The following is a 23,505-nucleotide window of genomic DNA, read 5'->3' on the forward strand; positions in this document are numbered from 1 at the left end:
TTTCCATGTTGCCCTTGTGGTCTGCATTTTGGGCTACAAAGAAAAGGCCCGAAAAAAATAACCAGTCCTTTTTGTAAATGCTTATTTTGGATTTGCCTGAGCCGCACATGATGAAACCTCCTGTGTCTTTAGTACTCCAAGTTACAACAAAAAAATGGTATAATGGCAAAGGAGAGGAAAGAACTTAAAATAATAGAGCAGGGATAATCCCTAAGCTTTTACTGCCATGCTAGTGATATAGAGCTCCATCATGGATTCAGACAGGAAGCTAGAAGTGAGAGACCTCGAAGAAACTTGACCCTGGTGACATCAGCAGCTGCTGAGAACCACCAACCACCACAAGCATATCCAGGGGGAGGGAGAAGGAATTTTTGCAGATAGGTTTCTAGACGTCGTTGGTTAGGACAAACAACAAAGGAACAGCGATGCCCTCATTCCCTGATTCTGACCAAAGTGAGTGTTTTTTCAGATGCTTCTGACTCAGACAGTGGCTCTGTGGTTGGACAGCTGATTGGAAGGTTGTGAGTTCAAATCCAACTATTGCCACTGTTAAGTTCTTGAGCAAGTACCGTAACCCTTAACTGCTTATCCTCTCTCAGTTGTCAGTTGCTTTGGATAAAATCATCAACCAAATAAACAAAAGTAATCTCTCGGCTCTGTTTTCAATTTGAACTCCTCACTAATCTTGCTTCCAATGCTTTCAAAGCACAAGCCTCCTCCATTCCCCTTACTCTGACACAGGAGGTCATTTATTCTTCAAGCTAAACCCGGGAGCAATTCCAGCGAGTCTCCAGCTGAGGAAAAGAAGTTGATTTATTATGGCTAGGGAGAGTGAAAACTACCGGTTGCAGGATTCTGGAATTTGATGTGAAGGAAAACCAACTATAATAACAGCAGGTGGGAACTTCTGACTTACTGAAGATCTATTTTTTCCCCCGAGAGAGGGAGAGATAGGTAGATAGAGTGAGTCTTCCTGTGTTTTACAGCTACAGCTCTGACTTCCTAACACCTCATCCCATCAACGGAAGGGCGGCAGGGCCGTGTTCAGTGGAGACCTTCCCTTGTGTTTTCCTCGTCCTATAAAACTGCATAGAATTGGCAGAGAACTTTAGAGTAGAACAGGGTGTAGTTCCAGCTTGTCAGCACATCTAACACTTCTTAAGAAGAAAAATATCTTTGTGCTCTGGGGAGTGGCAAGGCGAGATCAGTCTCAAAAAAAGAGAAAGATAACGCAAAGGTGCTTACAAGAGTATCAAAAACAACCTGTTCTCAGATTCAACAGAGTAAAGATTTGATCCTATGCACTCATCATACACTCTTACTTCTTCAAACTGCATGTCTTTGTGATGTCTATACATCAAAGACGAAATGTGACCTTAAAAATATTGACAAAACAGCTTTCTTTCAAGTGAAGGTTAACCAGTTAAAAAAAAAAATTTTTTATTATTTTAACATTACCGTAGACTATAACAGTGGCTGTGGTGCTCCTCCTCTTGGCCACGATGTTCTTGGCTACGCAGGTGTAGTTAGCAGTATCTGACAGACGAGCCTGTTTTATGATCAGGTTGTGGTCGATAGTGATGTAAAAGTTACGATCATCAGCAGGATCGATGACCTCTTCGTTCTTCAGCCACTCGACCTGCAGGAATAAGTCGGTAAAATACGGCTCTCGGTCAGCATCAGGCGCTTCTAACGCACAACACAGACATTGTTATATGGACATTTTCATATGGACATTTTTACATCGATCCAATTTGCCTCTATAAATCAAAGTGAAGTATTTAAAGGCGCATTTGCACATAACCCCGGCTTACATTTCAATAAAGTCCTATAACCGCCTCGGTGTTTATGCCTGCTAAGCCTGAAGTTCTATAAAACGTCAATATCCGTCATGTTTATGTGTCTTCAAACTAAAAAAAATGGTCAGGAGTGAAGAAAAAAAACAGCGTTATTCTTGGAGCTGACAGCTTCCTCGACCTTTCCTTATGAGTTCCAACTTGCTGGTGATACCAATATTAGACCTGAGGTCATATCCGGAGAGCATGTAACTGTTTGGAGGTTTTATTTGACCATAAATCAAGCCGATTTTTTCACTGCTCGGCCCTCTGGAGGCAGCGTCGAGGATTGTAGCCAGTCAATACGGCACTAGACCTGAGATGGCTAAAATCTATGGCGAGTTGCTCCCATGTGTCTCTGGAGGCTCCTCGGTCAGACTGCATGCATACTCAGTTCGACAAGTGAGGAGAGGAAGCAGTGGACATGTCCAAACTGCTGACCATTACAGGTCATCACAAGGGCTAAATATTACTTTAGAGAGCAAGGGATGGTTAGGACTGTAAAAGCTTTCAGACAGTACATCATCTAGACAGTACATCTTCAGCCAAGCAAGGTCGTACAATCATGCAGACAGTTTAACCGTCTTATAAAAAGAAATGAAAACATCTTTAGATTTTTCGATGTCTGAACCTCTGCTGGAGAACAACACTCTCCCTGACATTAACTGCAAATTTATTAGATATTGATAATGTAATATTTTAGTCATTAATGCAGCACTATGGTGAGTATAAAGCATCAGGAATGTGTTGATAGGTATGACTTTCGGCCCACACATACCTCTAACTTATTTCTGTATAGTAGTATATGTATATATGCAGAAATAATCTTTTGTGGGGTAGTTAGTTAGATGGGTGATGAATAAGAGGCAAAAGCAACAACTGAAACAGAAAGCATTTCAGAAAGGGTATGCAGTTTGATTAATGTGCCTTATCCTTTCAACTGTTCCGTAAAGACACCCGAAAAAGTGTTTCTATACTTCGAGTATTCACAGAATGTCAAAGATAATTTAGAAAAACTACCCACGACATGCTGTTGAACAACGATTATCCGTGTTTTGTGTCCAACTGCAAGCAGAATCGTTTTACTCCATCGGGGGATTTGTGAGTTTCCATGAGGTAGGAGATATGATCCAGAGGTTAAAGAGAAACTGTCTTTACTTTATTTTAATCAATCTTTCTCTTATTCCTTTTGTCTCCTTCTTCTATGAACAGCTTTAAGAGTCTATCGCTAACACAAACCCTGTTGTCCACTGTATGGCAGGTAAACAAACAAACAAACAAACAAACAGATCAGTAAATCGGATGATAGTATTTTTATAGGAATATTCTGTGCATTTCACAAAACTGTTTATCTACAATTGCTATTATTAAGACACTCGGCGGCTTTTGAGGCTTGGATGAAACGATTTAGGCGTGCGCTTTCATTTTCTTAAGATACAGTTCCACAGGACAAGCGATAACGCACGTACCGTCGCTTTGAAAATAACAATCAGCACTACAAACTAGAAAACAGTACGGTAAGATTAAAAGCACAATATCACAGAGAATAGCATGTAGCAGGCTGAAGTGAATCTAAAGCTAGACTCTCTGAATTTTCACTGCTTCGGGTGGAAAGTGCTGGCTGAGATGTAGAGGCCCCTCCGCGGAAGCAACAGCTGAGCAGACAGATTCATTGCTGACCAGGTTTGATTTAGCAGGACACTAAAAATACCATTCTGCCTGCCCAAGTCATTAAAGGGATCAGCTTGTGATAAGAGCAAACTCCTGCATATAATGTGCAATTTTCAATTTTATCGCTTCCCATTATTGTTTATAAATATTTAATAGGTTTGTGTGTGTGTGTGTGTTTGCTCTCGTGCAAGGCTTACTGGATGCTTGCGTCTGAGTTGCTGGTGTAATATCCTGTGATACCCTACACATTCCTGCACTCGCTTAACGCCACGATTGATAACATCCCCTATAGGCTCATCTGTTCCAGAGCACAACTCTTCCTGATTTTTATTACACATTGTCACACGACGTGGACAAGCAGGGAGGTCGAGGGTTTAGAACGAGTCTTTAGAAAAATTTAGAAATGTGATTTAGAAAAACCTCCATTATAATTCTGAACCCATCGTATCAAGTTAGTATTTGTAAAATACCGTTTTTTTTTCCCACTTGCTGTGAAAATGCTGTTAATTACACTTTCTTATATTCTATTTTTATTTCTCATTTTTTGTTCTCTCAGAAACTGCTGGCATCACAGTTGGCTTAATCTCTTGGGATTTTATATAGAAATCCTCCAGATCTGTGGGTGGAAATGACTTATTCTTGAGAGTTGAGACTGGTTTCGGCTGACAGGAAGATTTTGGTGATTTTAAGAACCACTCTTTACACACGTGGTGAGCTGAAAAGCAGCTTAGAACACACAACACGGCAATACCATGAGGTGGATGGACCGTATCTGAGGCTACAGTCGGCACAGACTTCACCAAAACAGGTCAGATGAAGCCTGGAAAAAAGACCAGTTGAACCTGCTTCTGAGAAATTTACATGGTGAAATGTTGCTTATATTTACATACTTAACATTGTTTCGACATACATTACTTTTGGACTTGCTGTTTACGGGTGTAGAAGATAACTGATTTATAATCTGGTGACTATTGAGTCTGGTTCCTTTTGTAGTTAGTTCTTCATGTTGTATCAGAAGATTTTTCTCACCACTCTCGCCTCTGGCTTGCTCGTCAGGGATCTAAACCTACATCTGGTTTCCTGTAAAGCTGCTCCGTGATAATATGTAATATTTAAAAGACTCTATAAAAAAAATGTATTCAGAACACACAAACCGCAAGCTACATCTTTTTATGGGCCATAAATCAGACCAAGCTGGCCAGATAATGGAGGTCCATGGACGTCTCCAGACAGTCGCTGCTTTTTGTCCCAGGTATGCAGCCAAAACCAAATGCATCTGCACTCAAACGGCTTTGATGTACACATTAAGGCAACGTCATAAGCTAACATGACCGAACTACAATGCAGGGAACATAATAGAAGTTGGAATGTGAGTGAAATCAATGAGGATTACGTTTAAATCCAGCGGGCATGAGGCAGCCTGAAGTGATTATGTGCATCACTTAGTTTACAAAAACAAACAGGCAAACACGAAACAGTCTGATGGGAAGTGGTTAGGTGTGTGTGTGTGTATGTGTGTTCGTGATTGCTAGCATGCTGGAGCATATGTTTATATGTCGTGGAATGACTTTGCGTGTGAGGGTGTGTGTATATGTGTGTATATGTGTTTATGTGTGTGCGTGTGCGTGCATATCCGAAGAGAAGACCTCAAAAACGTACTGTGTTAGATTGGAATAATTGAAGGCGCATGTGTGTTTGGACGCAGGTGCATGTCAGGATTTTGTGTGTATCCGCGTGCTGTGTAATGCTCTACTGCTGATTGGAGCACGCATTCCCTGCTGGCTCACTGATCCTGTTATTTCTGCCAACGTTGAGTCAGGCTTATACCGCATTCTCCTGTTTTAAGCAAAATTCCCCTCACCTCTCATACAAGCAGCAGAGGTGCCAAGCGCAATCTGTCGACGCTAAGCAAAGCCGATGGTTTTAACTGCGAGAGCGCAAGGACACGGGCAGCGGCGTAAGGAAATGTTTACCAGCCAGCGAGACGGCATGCCAGGCAGATATTGGGTTACTTACAGTCAGTTTCCTTTCAGAGTTCATTCAGAGGCTCCAGGGCTTGACGCCAGCGTTGAATGAACAAACAACAGGCGAGATAACTCGTTTAAAATTTAATGAGACAATGAAAAAGACAAAAGGCACGAAGCATCGGATCGGACTGACGCTCTGTCTGGGAATCAAAAGGAAGATGTTTTTTCTTAAGTCGCAGCCTGTGTCTATTTATGACACTGTGCGAACTGACTCCCAGACTGTGACAAGTCTTTAGTGTGTAAAGTCGGTCTGTCCTAAACCATACGCTAAGTACGGAATAAAAACACGACAGCGTGTGCTGGATTAGTTACACTATCAACAATAACAACACATCCTCGAGTGTTTCCTTAATCTTATACGTCAAACAATTCTCCAACAATTACAAGGCTTTATTTAATAAAGAATGGCTTTTTATCCATTTATGGATAATAAATGTTATGGAACCTCCACAAATACAGCAGCTGTGGTGTAGTAACTATAAACATGATCTTACTCATAGTCTAATGATGAATAAATGAGTGCAGCTAGTCATGAAAATGATAAACCCCCAAAGCCTCCAGGTCTGATTGTTATCTTCACCCTTGAGACTCCTTCCATAAATAAACTAACTAAATAAGAGCAATAAGAGTCAATAAATGTACCTTTTGCTATCTTCTGAGACAAAAAAATAGCCAAGATGCTGATATTCTTCTAGTTTGCTTTGTCCTTGTGTGTTGTCGGTTTGCGTGTAGTTTTGTATAGTGCGTTACGTTCACACTGCATAATTGATTACTTTAATACAGCACCGACTCAAAATGCGTTTGTCGTCTAGTAGCGCTGCGGACATTTTGGGTTACACCTCAGTAATGCAGATGAAAATATGAACATAGCTGCATTTTGTCTTCACGTTGGACATCGGCAGAGCTTAATTTCAACCCTTAAGTGATTATTTGAGTCCTCTTTTCAAGGGCTTCATTAAAACTTGAGCAAAAGAATCAGATGTTCGGTGTACCGCACATGTAGACAGACACTGAGAGGAGCCATAGCTAAGCACCAAGCCTTCCTCGTCCTCTTCGTCAGTACGATGGTAGAAAACAGTCAGAATTAACTGCTTATTTAAGTTATTTAACTGCTTCTTTTTATTTTATTTTTTTACCCCCCTCCTTCCTCTAACAACAAGTGGTGAGTGTGTGTGTATCGCTGAATTATTCAAAGTGTGAGTGTGTGTTTTTGATGGAAATGAAGCGTACACGCTGTAATTCTTAAACATGTGGAGGAGCTGCATCATGGCAAGTGGAAACTCTAACACGTACAAGTGTCACATAGCAACACACCCACGTGTACTCATGGCCACAGATGATGAGAAGTGTCTCTTTTTCATCTTGTTTTGTCATTGCCCTATTCTCTCTCTCTCTCTCTCTCTTTCTCTCTCTCTCTCCCTCTCTCTCTCTCCCTCTCTCTCTCTCTCCCTCCCACATGGGTGATGCTCAGCATCCATAGCCATAATTGGCACATTTCTTGTCATTAACGAAGAGGAAATTGCCACATGTCAAAAAGCTGAATATTTACCTTCCATAAAAAAAGGCACACAAAAAAAAGGAGAACGAGAACAGCACACAACAGAGCGGTGCCATCTATTTCTAAAGAGTGTGACGTCTCCATTTAGATAAGTTAGGAGACAGAGGAGAAAGCGGGCATTTGATTATTGCTCGCTCAGGCACTAATATTCATGCAGGAAATTAAAACAAATGGTCATTACACAAATAGAGAGAAACATTAGGAGCCAATTATTCCATCCTAACTGCATCAAGTGGAGCTGACATCAATTAAATTTTGAGCAGCAGCGAATGCTGACGTGTGTGCACACGTGTGTGTGTGTGTGTGTGTGTTTGTGTGTGTGTGTGTGATTTGTGTCATTTTGTGCTTAAAATGCTTAACTTTAAAAAACTGACTTTGCATCTATAAAACAATGAACAATGCACTAACAAACCTCTTTAACAGAAACACCTCTACTCCAACTTTTTATGCAGTTCTTCTTCTTCTTCATCATTTCAATAAATAAAACTGAGAGCGCTTACACTCGAGCCTCCCATAAATATTAAACACCTACCAACAAAACCCTTCTCTTTATCAACAATGAGAAGAATAACTTTATTAAGCACCAACACCCTCATAAATCTGTGTATTGTTATGTGGAGTTCCTGCGTATGAGTATATACGATTATAGAAAAACAATAATGTATTAGTTATCAGAACGAGTTCCTTATCAGTAGTTAGTTGGATGTTGTATAATGAATAATGCCTTCTTTCCGACCAATCGGATTCGAGCATTTGGCCGTGCTGTGCTATAATACTTCATAAACCAGAGAGAGAGTATAACGGATTGATTTGTCACAATTCAGTGCACGCAATTAGCACTCGCTGTCACCCAGAATGCTAGCATTAACTTTAACTGAAGTGGAACTACTGATGTCATGACTCATAAACTGTATTTCTGTGTCTTCTCTATCAAAATATAACCGAGAGAGAGAGAGAGAGATATTGATGTGAATTGATTCGGGGGATTTATCTGTGTTGTGCATTTATGTGTGTCATGTGTAAAGCCTCAGCATGATTGAGTGAACAATGCGGAAGAAGGTGAGCTCACATTAATATCTAATGAAGTGTAGAGATTGTTTCAAATGGCAGCAGCACTGAAATAGTCTGTACGCTGATCGGAACAGGAAGGCAGTCCGAATCGTCAGTAATAACCCCCTGTTCTGTTCCTCAGAGTCGACTCTCTGTGTCAGTCGTGCCCTCCTTCTGCCACGAAGCAGAACGTAGTAATGTCTCCTCCAGGGTTTGACTTATGCCTGGGAAATCGACATCAAATCCAGCAGCGCTCTCACTAGCCTGTGATTTTGTGTGTAATGGGGTGGTGAGATCGGAGATGCTTTCCAGATGAAAGCGCCCAAAACAAAGAAATGAAATGAAAACATCGCGGCAATCTGCTCCCACTTTAATCGCCTCCATATTGCTCGGATTTGTGGGCCAGAGAGCGATGTGCATATGACACGAATGGAACCGCTGCTCGGTCGTCTCGCCCGCTCGGCTTCCCTTCTGAATAATTCACACTGGAGATGGCTAACAGGGGCTTATCCTTTCGAGTCAGGAGAAATACACAACAACCCTGTTTGCTATATGGGGGAGAAAGAAAGAAAGAAAGAAAGAAAGAAAGAAAGAAAGAAAGAAAGAAAGAAAAAAGATGCACCAAGCTAAGACAAAGCAGACTGCGACAAATCCTAACTACCAGAATAAATATTTCATGGGATATACTGTTCCTTTTTAGTTCTCATATAAATGTGTTCATGACCTTTATTTTTTTTCAGGGAAGCTCAAGAAAATGTGTGTTCAGTCAGAGATGCAAAACCCACAGTTACTCAGTAAACGCCAGGACACAGGGAGAGTGGGTGGAAAACTCTCTCTCTCTCTCTCTCTCTCTCTCTCTCTCTTTCTCTCTCTCTGACACACACACACACACACACACACACGCACGCACAGTGTGAGAGCACGAGTGGGAGAGAGAGGTGATTAATAAGTGTTGTTAGAGCCAGGCATGAGAGGCTCACTCTCTACACTGAGGCAGAGCGAGACGGAGACTAAACCACTAGGCCTCTCTGGATAGCCCGTGCACAGATGTCCTAATTAACACTGAAGGTCGAGCAGACTGCTGAGGTGTGTGTGCCGAGACAGCCCCGCCTTCCTCTTGCTCATCTTAACACCGTTTATTTTTATTCTACTCCTCTCAGGTGAGTTGTGATGCCTGTTACTACTACTATGTGCCAAACAGCAAAGAGCTATCACTCTGTCTGTCCACCTCACTAAGCACGACTTCATCAGAACGTTTCAAAGCCCGCATTTGTCTCGGTGTCGTCTGAAGCTTGTAAACATGCAATTAGCTGCAATACACTTTTCACCTTTTCGGATCTGGAGCTGAAAAAAAAATCCCAAACAAACAAACCAGAAATGGAAAGGCAGAAGAAGTAACCAGATCATTATAAAGTTAGCAACTTGTTTCTTTCGATGTTTCACAACATTAAACTCTGGATATCTGGAGGCGGAATGTTTATGAGATAATTCGGCTAAATAAATAAATAAATATAGTAATAAAATAAATCCAGCACCGGAACTATAAAATGTAAATTTTTTTTATATCAGTGTCATATGTTTAAAAAGTATTGTGTGTAGTTCATTATTAAAATAAAACACTGTTACTGTTTACAAACTGCAGTTGTATAAGAGGAATAAAACGCTCCGGGGTGAACATAGTAACATCTGCTTCTACATCAACTCGACATTGATCCATTTCCTAAAATATTCCTTCGTTATTCCTTAACATTTACAAATTATTGTGCGATAACCATAATTGTTATCAATCATACTTTCTGCTAGCTATTGAGCTGCTTGTTAGCTAGCAGGAAAGGCTGCTACGATCATCGCTGCTATGCTAAATTTTAAACAGAAAGACAGAATACAGAAAACGAAAGAAGAGAACAGAGACACAGAACCGAGTCTTTCCCACATCTGCTTTCTCCCAGCATTGCTGAGTCTGCCGAATCAGCAGATCTGCTCTAACCAACTTTTCTTTCCTTCTCTGTGCATGCCTGGTATTTTTTTTTTTTTTATTATTTCCTGTCTATTATTTTTATCGTTTACGATTAAATTGCATCTACAAAGGCGGACAAAAATTGTCAGAAAATGATACACAAAAGTTTATGAGTTTTGATTCAATCAAAGTGGAGGAGCACAGGCAATGGCTTGTCTGTTACCAGCAAAAATATGGAAATGTGCAGCAAATCAATGTGCATAAATATTAATACCGTGGAATGTTCCAGAGTGCAGGGTATTATTTGTGTGAAGGATATCTATGCCGTGACACAGAATAAGTTAGCGGTGACCTTGCCGAGCTGAGAGAAACTGATCAAACTGCCGAGCTTTTACACAAAGAAAAGAGAGAGATAGGTTTAAAGAAGATGATAATGATAATTTTAATGATAATTTCCCAAAACTGCAACATTTATAAGGACCTGAACGCTCGTGCGGCTTTGCCTTATGCGTGACTCACGTCGCAACTTTGCCTTCTGTTTAAATTCTCGAACACCATCCATCCGTTCATAGCAAACAGCCATGTTTTTGATTTGATTAATGAGGTTTACTATAAAGCTTAGAAGAAGAGAAAAGTAATATGAATTGTATATGAATTGTGTGTACAATATATTTAATTAAGTACAAAAAAACCACTCAGTGAGGAGAAGTTGTGTGAGCCTTGTCGATGCGAGAGGTCAGAGATGCATGTCCAAACAGGTTTAATCTGACAGGAAGTCTATGGTAACTCATGGTCATATAGATCCTGTGCCCACTGCAGCCTCAGCTTCCTTTTCTCGACTGACAGGAGAGGAACCCCGTACGGTCTCCTGCTCTTATAGCTCTTATAGTATTGAGACGCTTTTCTGATCACCACAGTTGTAATGCACAGATAATTTGAGTCTTAGATGTCATAGTCTTCCTGTCAGCTCAAACCAGTCCAGTCTCCTCATGTCCAGTCTCCTCTGACCTCTCTGATGCACAACACGACACTCAGTGGATTGTTTTTGCTTTGTTTGTTGTTCGCACTATTCTGTGTGAACGCTAGAGTCTGGTTGTGTGAAAAAAAAAAATCCCAGGAGCTCAGCGACTCCTGAAATACTCACACCAGCCCATCTGGCACCAGCAGCTATGCCACATGGTTGAAGTTGCTGAGATCACATTTTTTCCCCTAATTTTGATGTTAGATTTAAACTGCAGTGGCCTTGGGTCTTAAATAATACAGCACATCTTATTATTTACAGGAAAAAGCACCCAAACTGTAGCATGTGGTGACTATAACAGCTTCTTTTTCAGCATGGATCCTGCGCTACAGTAAAACAAAGAAAATTCCAACTCCAACCCCAACACCAGTCGGATCCCAGAAATCCCAGAAATAGCACCTGGGCCATCTGTCTGCTGAGGTTCATGTGGGTAACAACAGCGTGCGACGCCCTCAGGTCCTGCGTAGTGAACTCGCGCTTTCTGCTCACGCTCTTTACACCTCTAAAGTGCACCTCTTTGCACTTTACACCTTCTTCCCTTATTTAAACCTAGCCTGGGTCAAGAACAACTCTCACTCGTGGTACAGTGTATACCACACAGGATCGAAAAAGCTCGGAGAAGTGCAGACGTGCGCGTGGGGAATTCTCCCTCTCCCGCTCAACTCGACCGATTTTTTTTTTTTTTTTACAAACGACGAACCCGCGACTGATTCAGCAACGTGCAGGTTTTGTGGGAAAGGTAGTTGGTTGGGGGGAAGGGGTGGGGGGGTGGGGGGATGGTAGCAGTCTCATTAATATTGCAAATCTTTTTACAATGAACTCACAAATTCAGCAAAAAAGTATTCCCCGCAGACCTGCACTGCAGCGAAACCTCGACCAAACAAAATGGCAGATAACAAGATAAACGAGCGCTAAAGAGTTCTAATTGAACAACAGCATTAAATAACATTAAATACACCGTTGTCTATTTTATTATGATAAGGCTGAAGCGTGTTGGGGCTCAATCCCTCATGTCCTTCTTCGCTCACACACTCTGGATGCTAGCAAAAAAAATATACATACTCCTCTACACTGGGGCTGTTAATATTTACTGTCTAACACTGCAAGCTGGGTATAAACACACTGTGCCAGTGCAGTCCTCAAGAGGACAGTCTTATTCAGCACATAGAATTCTATCGTTAGGTCACTGATATGTTAATGTTAAAAGATGCGCCTGTTTTTTTTTCTTTCCTCAGTCATGTACTGTCTAGATGGAGTGAGACTTTGCCCACTGTAGCCTCAGATTCCTGCTCTTCACAGGACAGAGGACAGGACTGGACACCCAAGGTTTGATGTCTTGTACATTCCCAGAAGCTTTTCTGCTCAATATGGGTGTAAAGCTTGGTTATGCGAGTAACTGTTGACTTCCTGTTTCCTGTTCAAAATATACTAAGATCACACTCCACAAATCTGTGGACATTAACAAGCTCTTGTCCCGATCTAGTGAATTTATTAACTCCTAGCTAACATGCTAGCTAATGTTAGACTAGGCATTACATCATTTAATTAAAATGAAACTCTAACTAACTAGCTAACATTAGGATTTAATATGTTTTATATTGTGCCTTCAGGTGAAAACGACCAAACTTCTCAATCAAGCAAGTTTTATTTGAGTTTTATTAAGTTTTATTTTCATTATGTAAACCAGAGGAGAAATTCCTGTTGTTAGATTAGCTTTGAGTAAAAACATAGCAACCTTCCTCCTAACTCATTCAATACCCAGTAATTAAGGGTATCTAAACTGAAAGATATGAATGTTAAATTAATTTTATTCTGCTGTCAATCAAGAAAGTGATTCCATTGTATTCAGTGTGTTTGTTGAGTTTGAACTGAAACAAAATCTGAATTTCTGAGTGCATGTTAATGCTTCTAAGTTGGCAAACAGTCTCAGACTCCTGCAGCTTACAGCGGGGGTTTGGACGTTCCTCCGGCCGTCTCCTAGACAGTGTAAAATGGGTCAGTGTTTTTTGGAGGTGGCGTAGGCCTCTACCCCAGGGTGCGCCAATAACTTTCTCCGCACCAGCGCCCGGCAGGACCCCAGCCTGCCCGGCAACTGCCTGAATGAAAAACTCTGCTACCATGGTGACGGACTCACCAAGCGCATCGGCATGCCACCACCTTTGAACCCTGTCTTTATCTAAGCACTCTGACAAGTGTTTCTAAGAGCCATGAGAAAAGAAAGAAAGAAACAGAAATACAGCCTCCTTTCACTGCACAGACTTAAGACCATTTTATGGGCTTGCCAAGACGCTGCTCTTGCAAAAGGGGGTCATAAAAGGAGGGTAAAGAAAAGCCAAAAAAAAAAAAAAAAGCATTCGCTTGTTTGTGATCAAGCTCTTTCGGAGCACATAAAAGAGTTCATGGGAGAAAATGAATAGTGAGGCTTTTCAAAACGGTTGCCAAATCCTCATATCCTTGACCCCCCTCCAGCCAAAAGGCATCTCTTCAAATGAACCAGCGGATGCTTATTAAAGCAGAACTATAAGCTGGGAGCCAAAAACTAATAATAATAATAATAATAATAATAATAATAATAATGTCCAGTTGAATGCTGAAATCTTTTCTTTCACACTTCATTAGACCCATTAAAAATGCAAGGGGAATGGAAACATATGTATAGAAATCTCCATAGAGGATCTGAATGTGAATGAATAGCTCTAATTTATTCACAGCACATGATTCATACGAATGACCCAACTGCTGTGCTATTTTGCAGTGGAAAAAAAGCCAGTCGCAGTATGTCATGCACATTCTTAATGGGCAGGAGAAAGTGCCAAGATAAATGTCTGCTGCTTGTTTTTCCTTGTACGGGATTGGAAGTTCTGGCACTATCAGGAGATGGTTCCACCAGCTTGGGCCGGCAAAGGGCAGGCTGAAATACATCTCTTTGCCTAGGGATTCATCTGTCAAGACAGAAGCGCAGACAGACAAAGCACTTCCTGGAAGGGAGTTTATAAGTTTCCGAGTGAATGGAGTCTGTGAGTCCAATTGGACCGAATGTTTATGTGCCTCCTGAGTGATGGGGAAATGAATTATCTGATTGTTTGTGCATTTGGGTTACAAAACGACACATTCGGTAAGCCTCATTTCCGAGGGAAACTGCATGGCGAGTATTTGCATAGGAAGCGGTGGTACGCTACATTTACAGGTGACACTCTCAAGCCTGAACAATAGCTGGCTTGCTTCAGAAGGCCATTATTATAATGTGTTGCTCTACAGGTTTTTTTTTTATTACGGTTGACCGATGTTACCTCCGTCATTACATAATCCCAATCACTTGTGCAGGGACAGGAAAATCCTGTGTCCTAATACAAAAAGGGGGACATGTCCATGCAATCAAATTTTTGTGTAATACAGTACAGACGAAATATACAGAAACCAAAGCTATCTGCTATACTTCATTGTTGCCTGATTTGATTGGGGATTTGTACACCTGATCCAAACGCCTGATAGTTAAATCATACAAAAGGACGTAATGTATGAGCAACACGAGTAGGATGGACGATTGCATTAGACTATAATCCCTGCTTAATCAGATTGTTTTTCTTTCCCCGTGCACAGCAAGAGCTACGGCGTTTATCAAGCGAGAGCCATAGCTTTGGCGTTTCAGCTTGTCTCGTCTCTCTCTCTTTCAGGTTCCTGTCTGCTGTTGGAAGATATCTTTGCTTTTCCTTTTTGGAGGAATAATCATTACAGATTTTTTTTTGTAAATGCATATGCAGCTATAGCCGCAAGCCATCTGTTTTCTCTCCGGGAGACCTGTGAAACTTAAGAAGCCTGCGACTGTAGAAATACGATGAAAAAAGAGCAAGAAAGCGGAAGCTGAAGAAGAAGAAACGAGCAGAAGACAAGAATCAGGAGCAGTTTATAGCCAGCTTGGAATTTGTGACTTTTTAGATGCCTTTAGCAAATTTATTTCAAAAAGATCCTAGTGTAAAGTTAGTGAACATCCTGTACACAATATGGTTCTCCAGCTCTCCTCTGGTTTTAGTCGACACTAAAGACCAGGACTGATCACCGTTCTTCTCAATCACCATTCACTGACCATCATTGTTCCAAACAAACACAATAACTCTTATTTACAAAGACCATTGATCAGTGACCATTGTTTTTAACATCCAATCCCTGATCACCATTGTTTACAATAACCAATCATTGATCAATATTGTTTCCAACAATCACTGATCACCATGAATCCCAACAATGAATTATTAATGATTTTTTTGCATAAAATCAGTGACCACTACTTTTTCCAGCAGCCAAGTGTTAATCACAATTATTTCCAAAGGCCAATCACTTATCACCATTGTCTCCAATGACCAATCACCAAACTCTATTATGTCTTTAATGAACCCCATTGTTCCTCATTGCTCCAGATGACCAATCCCTAAATACATAAATAGCTGTAGCTCTGAGGTTAGACTCACACATGAAAACAGGCCATATTTAGACTTAGTGTCTATTACAATAAATCTATATTCTATCTAATGTCTTTTAAGAAAACCTCCTTCATGTAATGTGCTTAGCAAACGATAATGGCGGTTCAATAAATATGCAAATTAGTCCATGATGTCATCCGGTGACTTCTGGAGATTTTGAGCATGCAATAGCTATATTCCTCTGAAAATTGATAGCAAGACTGATTGAGAAGACCTAACTGTTAAAGAAAAAAAAACAAAAAGCAACCAGAATTTAGTTCTTCACCTAGAGATGAGGTGCTAATCTGGCAGAATGACAAAGGCCACTGCGTGCCACCAAAAACACACTTCTAGTTTAGTCATGCTGAAGATCCTTCAGCATCCTGAGGAGCTGATTTGAGCTGACAGGCCTGGTAGGCGGTGCTAACCCCGGCTCTGTCCGATTCCGTGCACTTTCTGCCTCTCGCTGCGTCTCCCAGCCAGATCCTGGCACTCGGGCATGCCAACAGGGCAGCAGATGCACAGTGTCAATGCTACCACCAGCCTATGAACCAATCCTGTCCTGCTCCCTCCTTAAAAAACGCCAGCTTCCTGAGCTGCTGACCACCGCTCAGCATCTACACCAATGTTTCTGCCAATCTCATTAAAGAACAGCGAGGGGAGTAAATCAAATTGTCTCGTTTTTTAACGCTCACTCTGAGCTTGTTGTCACTTACGCCAGATGTAATTGCCTAGCAGGATGAACGACACAGAGAGAAGGAGAGAGAGGGGAAGGAAGCAAAATGTGCTAGATGTCATTGCACAGGGGATTCTGCTGTATGTGTGTGTGAGTGTGTGTGTGTGTGTGTGTGTGTGGAGAAGGAAGAAGGACTTGTGTTCTTGCTTTCGCCCTGAGGCGAGCTGTTTACACCGGTGAAGACACAACGAGTCCTTACAGCATTGCATGATCTGTGTAATTTCATTCCTGGCTTGCTAGACTTCTCATTACGGCCATTCCGGCTCGATGCGCCATCGCCGCAAAAAACGCCGTGACAAAGAGAGAGAGAAAAAGAGAGAGAGAGAGAGAGACATCAATCAAGCATGTAGTTTAACGAAAATGATGGCTCTGACCAAACACAGCCTGCTGGCTGGAATTAAATTCAGTTCATATTTTTATAGCCTCTTTGCAGGTAATGTCTATAAACACCTTTTAAAAATGTATTTTTATTTCCTGATTCATCTAAAGCATTTTTAGTATCTGAAATGCTAAATTAGGTTTGCCTTAGGTGTTGCTCCGGCATTAACATCTTCTTCTTCTTCTTCTTTTTAAACAAGAAAGCGCTCTCCATTTTTTAAAATCGGAGGTGAGCAGCTCCCTGCTGATCATGACCTGCTTAGTTCTGTCAGCACTTCCATCAGCTTGTGGAGGCTTCGCAGTTCCAGTCACTTAGCTGCCCATTTCCAGGTCAGCCGAGGCCCCTTTACAGAGCAACATTAAATCCTCTTTCTCTCTCTCTCTCTCTCTCTCTCTCTCTCTCTCTCTCTCTTTCAATTTGGCATCTGACATCCTTCTGATTTCACCCAGAAAGCAGTTGTATCCCTCACACGCTGCCTTAATAATACTTTTTAGTTCAAAATTCCCAACAGATATTATATACAAAGTAGGGTAGAAAAATATATATTTAAGTTAGACATTATTACATTTTACTCTGCTATGAATGTTAAAAGTCAGAATTCCACTTCAATGAAAGCTAAAATCTGTCCATACTTAAATATGGAAATGTTTATAAATAGAGCATTTATACAAAATAAATGAATAAAAAAAAAACAACCAGCCAAAACAAGATCATTTATAATATTGGAAAAAAAAATACATTTTGCATTTTTATGACAAGTTGATTTTCTAATAAACAGCACATCCCAAGGTTTACTTTAAAAAATGGTTTATAGCTACAATTAACAAATAAATATCCAAAAAAAGGTAGCAGTAGCTTTTCCTGTTGTCTGTTGAGAAACCACAAACCTGCAGGTTCACTAAGCGCTGACACTGGAGACGCCTTCTATGAACACAGAAGCTGTCGCCATAACGACCGTTTTATGTTTTGTAATCTGTTATGTGCAGCGGATGTCCACCATTTGAGTCCCAGTGCAAATCGTCGCCATAGAAACGGTAACGTATTCCAATGAACGCTTGTATTAACCTGCACCTCCGACCTTCTGACCAATCAGAGTCTAGAATTTAATAGCACTGTGGTATAAATAATAAAAATAATGAGATGTACAGAAATGTGATGGATTACTCATGACAATGAGCGTCGTACAGAGTAGCTGGAGGGCCTAAATTTACAAATTAAAAGTTGTTGGTTTGTTTTCATGCAAATGGAATTGAGCAGAAGTACAAAAAATGATTTAAAATTTTTTTTTTTAGGTAAAGTACGAATCTTATGTGTTGTAACCAGGTATAATTACTTAAGGGATTTCCATCCTCAATTTTAATTAGCAATTTAAACAATGCAAATGGAAATGGGCATGTTTAGCAATCCTCCTGATACTGTTTGTGCGTGTGTATGTGTGTGTGTGTGTGTGTGTGTGTGTGTATTGGGAGTGTAAATAAAAGACTGAATGTCACGAAAACAAAAGAAGAAAAAAACAGCTTTTAGTATCAAACACACAGCAGTGTTGGTTTTAACTCCTTTCTTTCACCTCATTACTTTGAGGTCAAAATGACCTGAATATCATCTCAGTAATATTAATACAATTGCTTAAGCGCTCAGCAGAGACAATCAGCCAAGCACATGCTTTATTTATTAAATATTTAACACATTAAAAAGCCGTATGGCCTTGGATTCGTTTCTCTAATAAACGTTGATGAATTTTATTTTTAAATGCTATTTCTGTTACACAGATTATCTGCAGTGTCGTTTTAGGCTGAGAGTAACAAGGTGTTATAAAATGTTTCACAGCAGCTTCTGAGTTACTGAACGGAAAGATCAAAAGTTTGGAAGACGGCTTTTACATGCGAACGTCATTTATATATAAAATATTAGTATCGATTTTTAGACCTAGAGCTGCTGCATTTCTTTAAACCACAGTGCTAAGCTCTTGAATCTGATCGAATCTTTTCTCTTATTTTTGGCTGTGATACAAATCCCGGGTTCATATTAATGTATTAAATCCTAACTGATCGAATGCTTGAATTCTTTTCGTTTCTATAGTAACAACAGCGACTACAACAGCTTTTCATGCTGTGCTTAACCCCGAGTCATGATCGTTCTAAACCCCGCTTTAATCCCAGAGTAGAAGAACGTTCCACACTTGTAATTTTCCTAAAATTGGCAAGGGGTTGGCACAGTGTGAAATGATGAGGTGTTAGAATGTTGTGTCTGGATGCTTAGCAACAGACACCGAATCAGACACTAAACAGCGCTTCAGCTTCGTATTGTGTGATTCGTACAGTCACAGAAACCCTGCGTGTTTTGTAAACAGTAGCTGCAGCGGAGAAATAAAAATATATTGTCCGTCGCCAATGTAGTCGTCACTTGAGGAGAACAGTACAGATACAGTTATGGTTAGAACAGTCTGTTCAGGACACAGTATGTGGCACAAAAATAATAATCGGATTGTTTAAGGACTGAAAAGACTGAAAAATTAGCATTAGCAAAGTAGAAAAACCAGCGGGTGCTGGATATCAACAAACTTAAAAAAAAGCTAAAAAAATTAAAAAACTTGTAAAGGTTAACAACGTCCACTTAGGCACAGAACAGCGAACCTGTTCTTTTTTAAATTTTAGATCCAATTCATAAAGTTCGGCTAAGCGTTGAGCGGATTTAACTCACTGAAGTGAACAACAAAACAAAAAAATACAACAATTATGATACGGGGACTGTAAGGAGATGTTCATTTAACGTTTATTTGGAAGGAGGCTCCAGTGTCAGCGGTCAGCAGTGTATCTGTCCACCGAGTTTTCAGGTTTTCTTGGTAACTTAACAAGCTGTTTAAAGTTGATATGAACATTTTTAGTGTAACTACAAATAGTACAAATGGATAAAAAGTATATGCCAGATATTAATAAAAAAACATTGCAATTGTTGCCAAAGTGCTGTAGTACAAGGGGAATTAATATAGTCCATGACGTGCTGGTACTGTAAAATGATCAGCTCTGGTGTGGCAATACTTTACACTAGACTTTACATCCAACCAGTAAAAAATATCCAATATATTTATGGATATATATCTTGGATGTTCAGTGGAATGTAGTCATAGTATAGAAAAAAATGCCTTTTTATTGCTTACATCAAAATCTGAAATACATGGATTAAATGATTGATTAGTGATGTCTCGTAGTGATGTCTAGTGATGAATATCGCTTATTAGTGGTTGTATTAACATTACTAATGTGCTAACGTTCTAACGTGCTAATGTTCAAACTGTGACAGAGGAGACTTGTCATTCTGCCTGAACATTTTAAGTGTGAGGAAAATATCCAGAGCTACATTTCAAAATCCGCAACAGGGCTTGAAAGAGCTTCTTATCTGCACCGAGCCATCCGTTTAAACCACTGCGGAAAATGTGCCTTGAGCCAGCGATATATTTTTTTTTTCCCTCATAAAAGCCTTTTCTGTTATAGACCTTTTAAAAGAAATCAGAAATAACTAACTCTAATGTATCGCACAACGTCGCCTTCTTTGTGCCGTTGTTTTGAACACACACCCACTTCCATGTAGCATTCCTGTATTACCGGAGTAGATCGGATAAAGTTAATGGTGACACGTGTTAAGATGATTATGAGGATGGTGAAGAAAAAAACACAGAGCCTGAGGAAGTAACGGTAAACCTTCCTCTCGGTTCTGTCCGTTGGTTGGTTAATCCTGCCTGCGGGATGCTCGGCTCATGGATTTTCCATAAATTTCGTACTCAAGGGGTGCAACGTGGCCTTTCCTCATTGTGCTTGAGGGTTTTAAATCGTATTTTTTTGTCATCGTCAAGATGCATGCTTTCCTTTTCTTTCTTTTTATTTTCTTTCTTTTCTTTTTTAAGACACAAGAAAGACTGCAGCAAAAAAAAAAAAAAAGGACGCGTGAATTAATCCTATTTAGCTGGAACTTTCTGGTATAGTTAGGCCAAGTTCATCTGACAGTCTACTGCAGGTACAATCGATGTCCAGATCAATATGTCCCATGCAGCTAAATACAGATTAACAGGTGGCCACTGAGGCAAATGTTTCTAAACAAAGTCTGACATTTAGGCTTAGTGATTTAGTTATCTGCTTGTCAGCTACCATGGACTTTGGCTTGCCTTTTGTTCTGCTAACAAAAGGCAGCCTCTAATTTGATATAAACTTCATCAGCAGAGTGCTGCGGTGTTGTTTTGTTGTTTGCTACAGGAGAGCATGAGGTCAAGATGACGCACCTCTGCAGCAGGGACTCCTTCAGGTGGACGGCACTGGAGGAGCACTTCCTGTTCAAGAGACACCTCTTTCCCCAGCGGCTCCTGGTCGAAGGATTTTCGGAGATCTGACAAACAAAAACATACAGACATATTATAAATTAGTGTCGTATATTATATGGCTCTGATACGGTTCTCTTTGTCTCTTGATCTCCCTTGTCTCTTTGATCCAGGCGCTTCATGATAAAAACACCTCAATCATAAAACTCGGCAAAAGGAGTTCATTACTAGCAGCACCAGGCAGACGAGAAGAAAAGTCTACTGATAACACAAGGTGGTGAAAAGATAAACAGCAGCTCTTGACAATCAATTGATCAAGTAGATATTCAGACACAATACAAACAAAAACGTACTTTACTTACAAAGTTAAACAAACCTCGTTCCTTTCCGGGGCAACCTAACTCAATCCAAGGTATCTAATGTAGCCATCTAATATATTTCATTTTAAATCACCTAGCTAACATTATAAAGTACCATTTAATAGAAACCATGGCGATTTCTTCATGACCTTATTCGACACGATCACTTTTTTGCACATCAAGTCTACATCAATGAACAGTTAATACCTTCAACAAGACAGATTTCATGTTATAACTAGAATGAATTTCCTGCTTACACAACTGTACTATTTGTCCATTAGAAATTATTTATAATTACACCATCTGTCGTCACCCAGATGAGGATGCCTTCCCTTTTTGAGTCTGGTTTCTCTCAAGTTTGTTTGTTCCTCATGGAGATCTTCGGGAGATTTCTCCTCACCGCTATTACCTCTGGCTTACTAGAAATAAAATTAAAGTGTGTATAAAGATTAACTAAAATATTTTTAATTAATCTCCTGAATTTATACATTTCTGTAAAGCCGATTCGTGACACAATGACCACTGTTAAAAGTGCTTTACACATCAAATTTTAATTGAATTGAATAAAGAACAAGCCTAGTAGAACTAGATTTAACTGACATTAATTTAATTCAGAGAAGCTGCCTCTTGGAGGTCCAACGGCAAGATCCTGTGCTCATTGACACGGCCCAGGTCTGTTTCCCTGCAGGCAGGGAGCTAACTTAGCCACTGAAGAGTTAACTGTCAGTGCCCATCCCAAGCCCAGAGAAAATAGGAGGGTTGTGTCAGAAGGGGCATCTTACTTAGCATAATACCTGTGCCAGAATCAAATATGCGGACCAGATGATGCGCAGCGATGACCCCAAACAGAGAGCAGACGAAAGAACAGCAACATTTAAACCAGAGAAGCATAAACATAGCTCTGAAGTTGCGAATTGATTAATACTTAAATTATTCACATCAGTATCGTTATTATTAACATGTACCAAAATACACAAAAAGAAGTATGACATGACTGTAAATTTATTTTATTCTGAACTTTATCTTATGTGAAATTTCCAGGAAGGCAAAGAAGCCACAAAACGTTCACTTTGATCGCATGTCTATGAATATGCAAATTATGAAATTCCCCCAGTCCTACACATGACCACTCACTTTCCCTACTTGCATGATCTCTAATTTGCGTACTGGAACATAATTGGTTGTTATATCTTCTGATGCAATAGCACTCGCATGTTTTCAATGAACTGATTTTTTTTCTCATGCAAACACATTTCCTTAAGGTTGGGATGACTTTGAATTCATAATTGTAATCCCAGATAAAACCACACATCAAATGTAATCTGACTCTTACCGCAAGCGCGATCGTCTAAAAGGGATAATATATGCTTGTTCCTTGCATATGTCACTTTAACTCGTTAAAATATTTTCAGAGATGCGTTATATTCTCTTTTCCGACCCCATCAGAAACGCAATTAAATTTTTCTATTCATACGTAATGTTCTTCTCTGGAGCACTTGCATTTTATACCTCAGAAATCTAGCTTGTAATTGAACACGCACACCAAAGGCCAACGCTGTGCTTTGGAAAGAAGAAAAAAAAAAAAAAAAAACGCAGAGAAGGCAAACTCAGCCCTTCAAGAATGGCGTACTCTGGAAACTTGTCATTAGAAGGTGAGGACGGATCCAATATTTATGTCGGTGTGTCCTTTTTTCCTCTCAGGTTCTCATAAATCTGTCCACAGTTTCCTCCCTGACTTGACTACACCTGCTGGAATAAAGATATTTTTCACTCGGGATGCACCACGCTGCTCCGTGAACCCCTCAAGTTCCTTGGATCCATATTTGACTTTCAGCTCCAGTACAGCAAAGTCACTGCTAGAAGGATGGAGAAAGGGAAGAACATGCTGATTGCAGATATTTATAGTGATGTGTTTTCAGGAAAGCTGTTGGGGTTGTAGATTTCTAAGACTTCCTGAAAGCTTCAACGTAAACGTTTAGGTGAGAAAAGCTAACATTTTCTAAACTCAAGCTCTATAGCACTGCCGCTTTGACACGAGGATCTGACGTTTAGAATTCTCAGGTCTACTCTTCCTGTTTATCTGCTGACACTTTTATTCGCTTTATCGCTGCAAGCAGAGTGGGATCAGCTTGACAAATGGCTTCCA

At 40.2% G+C, this 23,505-nt stretch overlaps 1 protein-coding gene across 2 annotated transcripts in view; it reads right to left on the minus strand.

The window, feature by feature from the left end:
- The window catches only part of unc5cb (unc-5 netrin receptor Cb), a 141,041-nt gene that overhangs the window by 31,071 nt on the left and 86,465 nt on the right, over positions 1 to 23,505 (minus strand). For both annotated transcript variants that reach the window (XM_060895587.1, XM_060895586.1), the window contains exons 4-5: positions 20,965 to 21,068; positions 1,459 to 1,639 (exon numbers count right to left, since the gene is read on the minus strand). In XM_060895587.1, coding sequence (XP_060751570.1) covers positions 1,459 to 1,639; positions 20,965 to 21,068 — 285 coding nt within the window. The remainder of the gene's footprint in view (positions 1 to 1,458; positions 1,640 to 20,964; positions 21,069 to 23,505) is intronic.

Source organism: Tachysurus vachellii, chromosome 20 (assembly GCF_030014155.1).
Source record: "Tachysurus vachellii isolate PV-2020 chromosome 20, HZAU_Pvac_v1, whole genome shotgun sequence".
In the NCBI taxonomy this organism is placed as follows: Eukaryota; Metazoa; Chordata; class Actinopteri; order Siluriformes; family Bagridae; genus Tachysurus; species Tachysurus vachellii.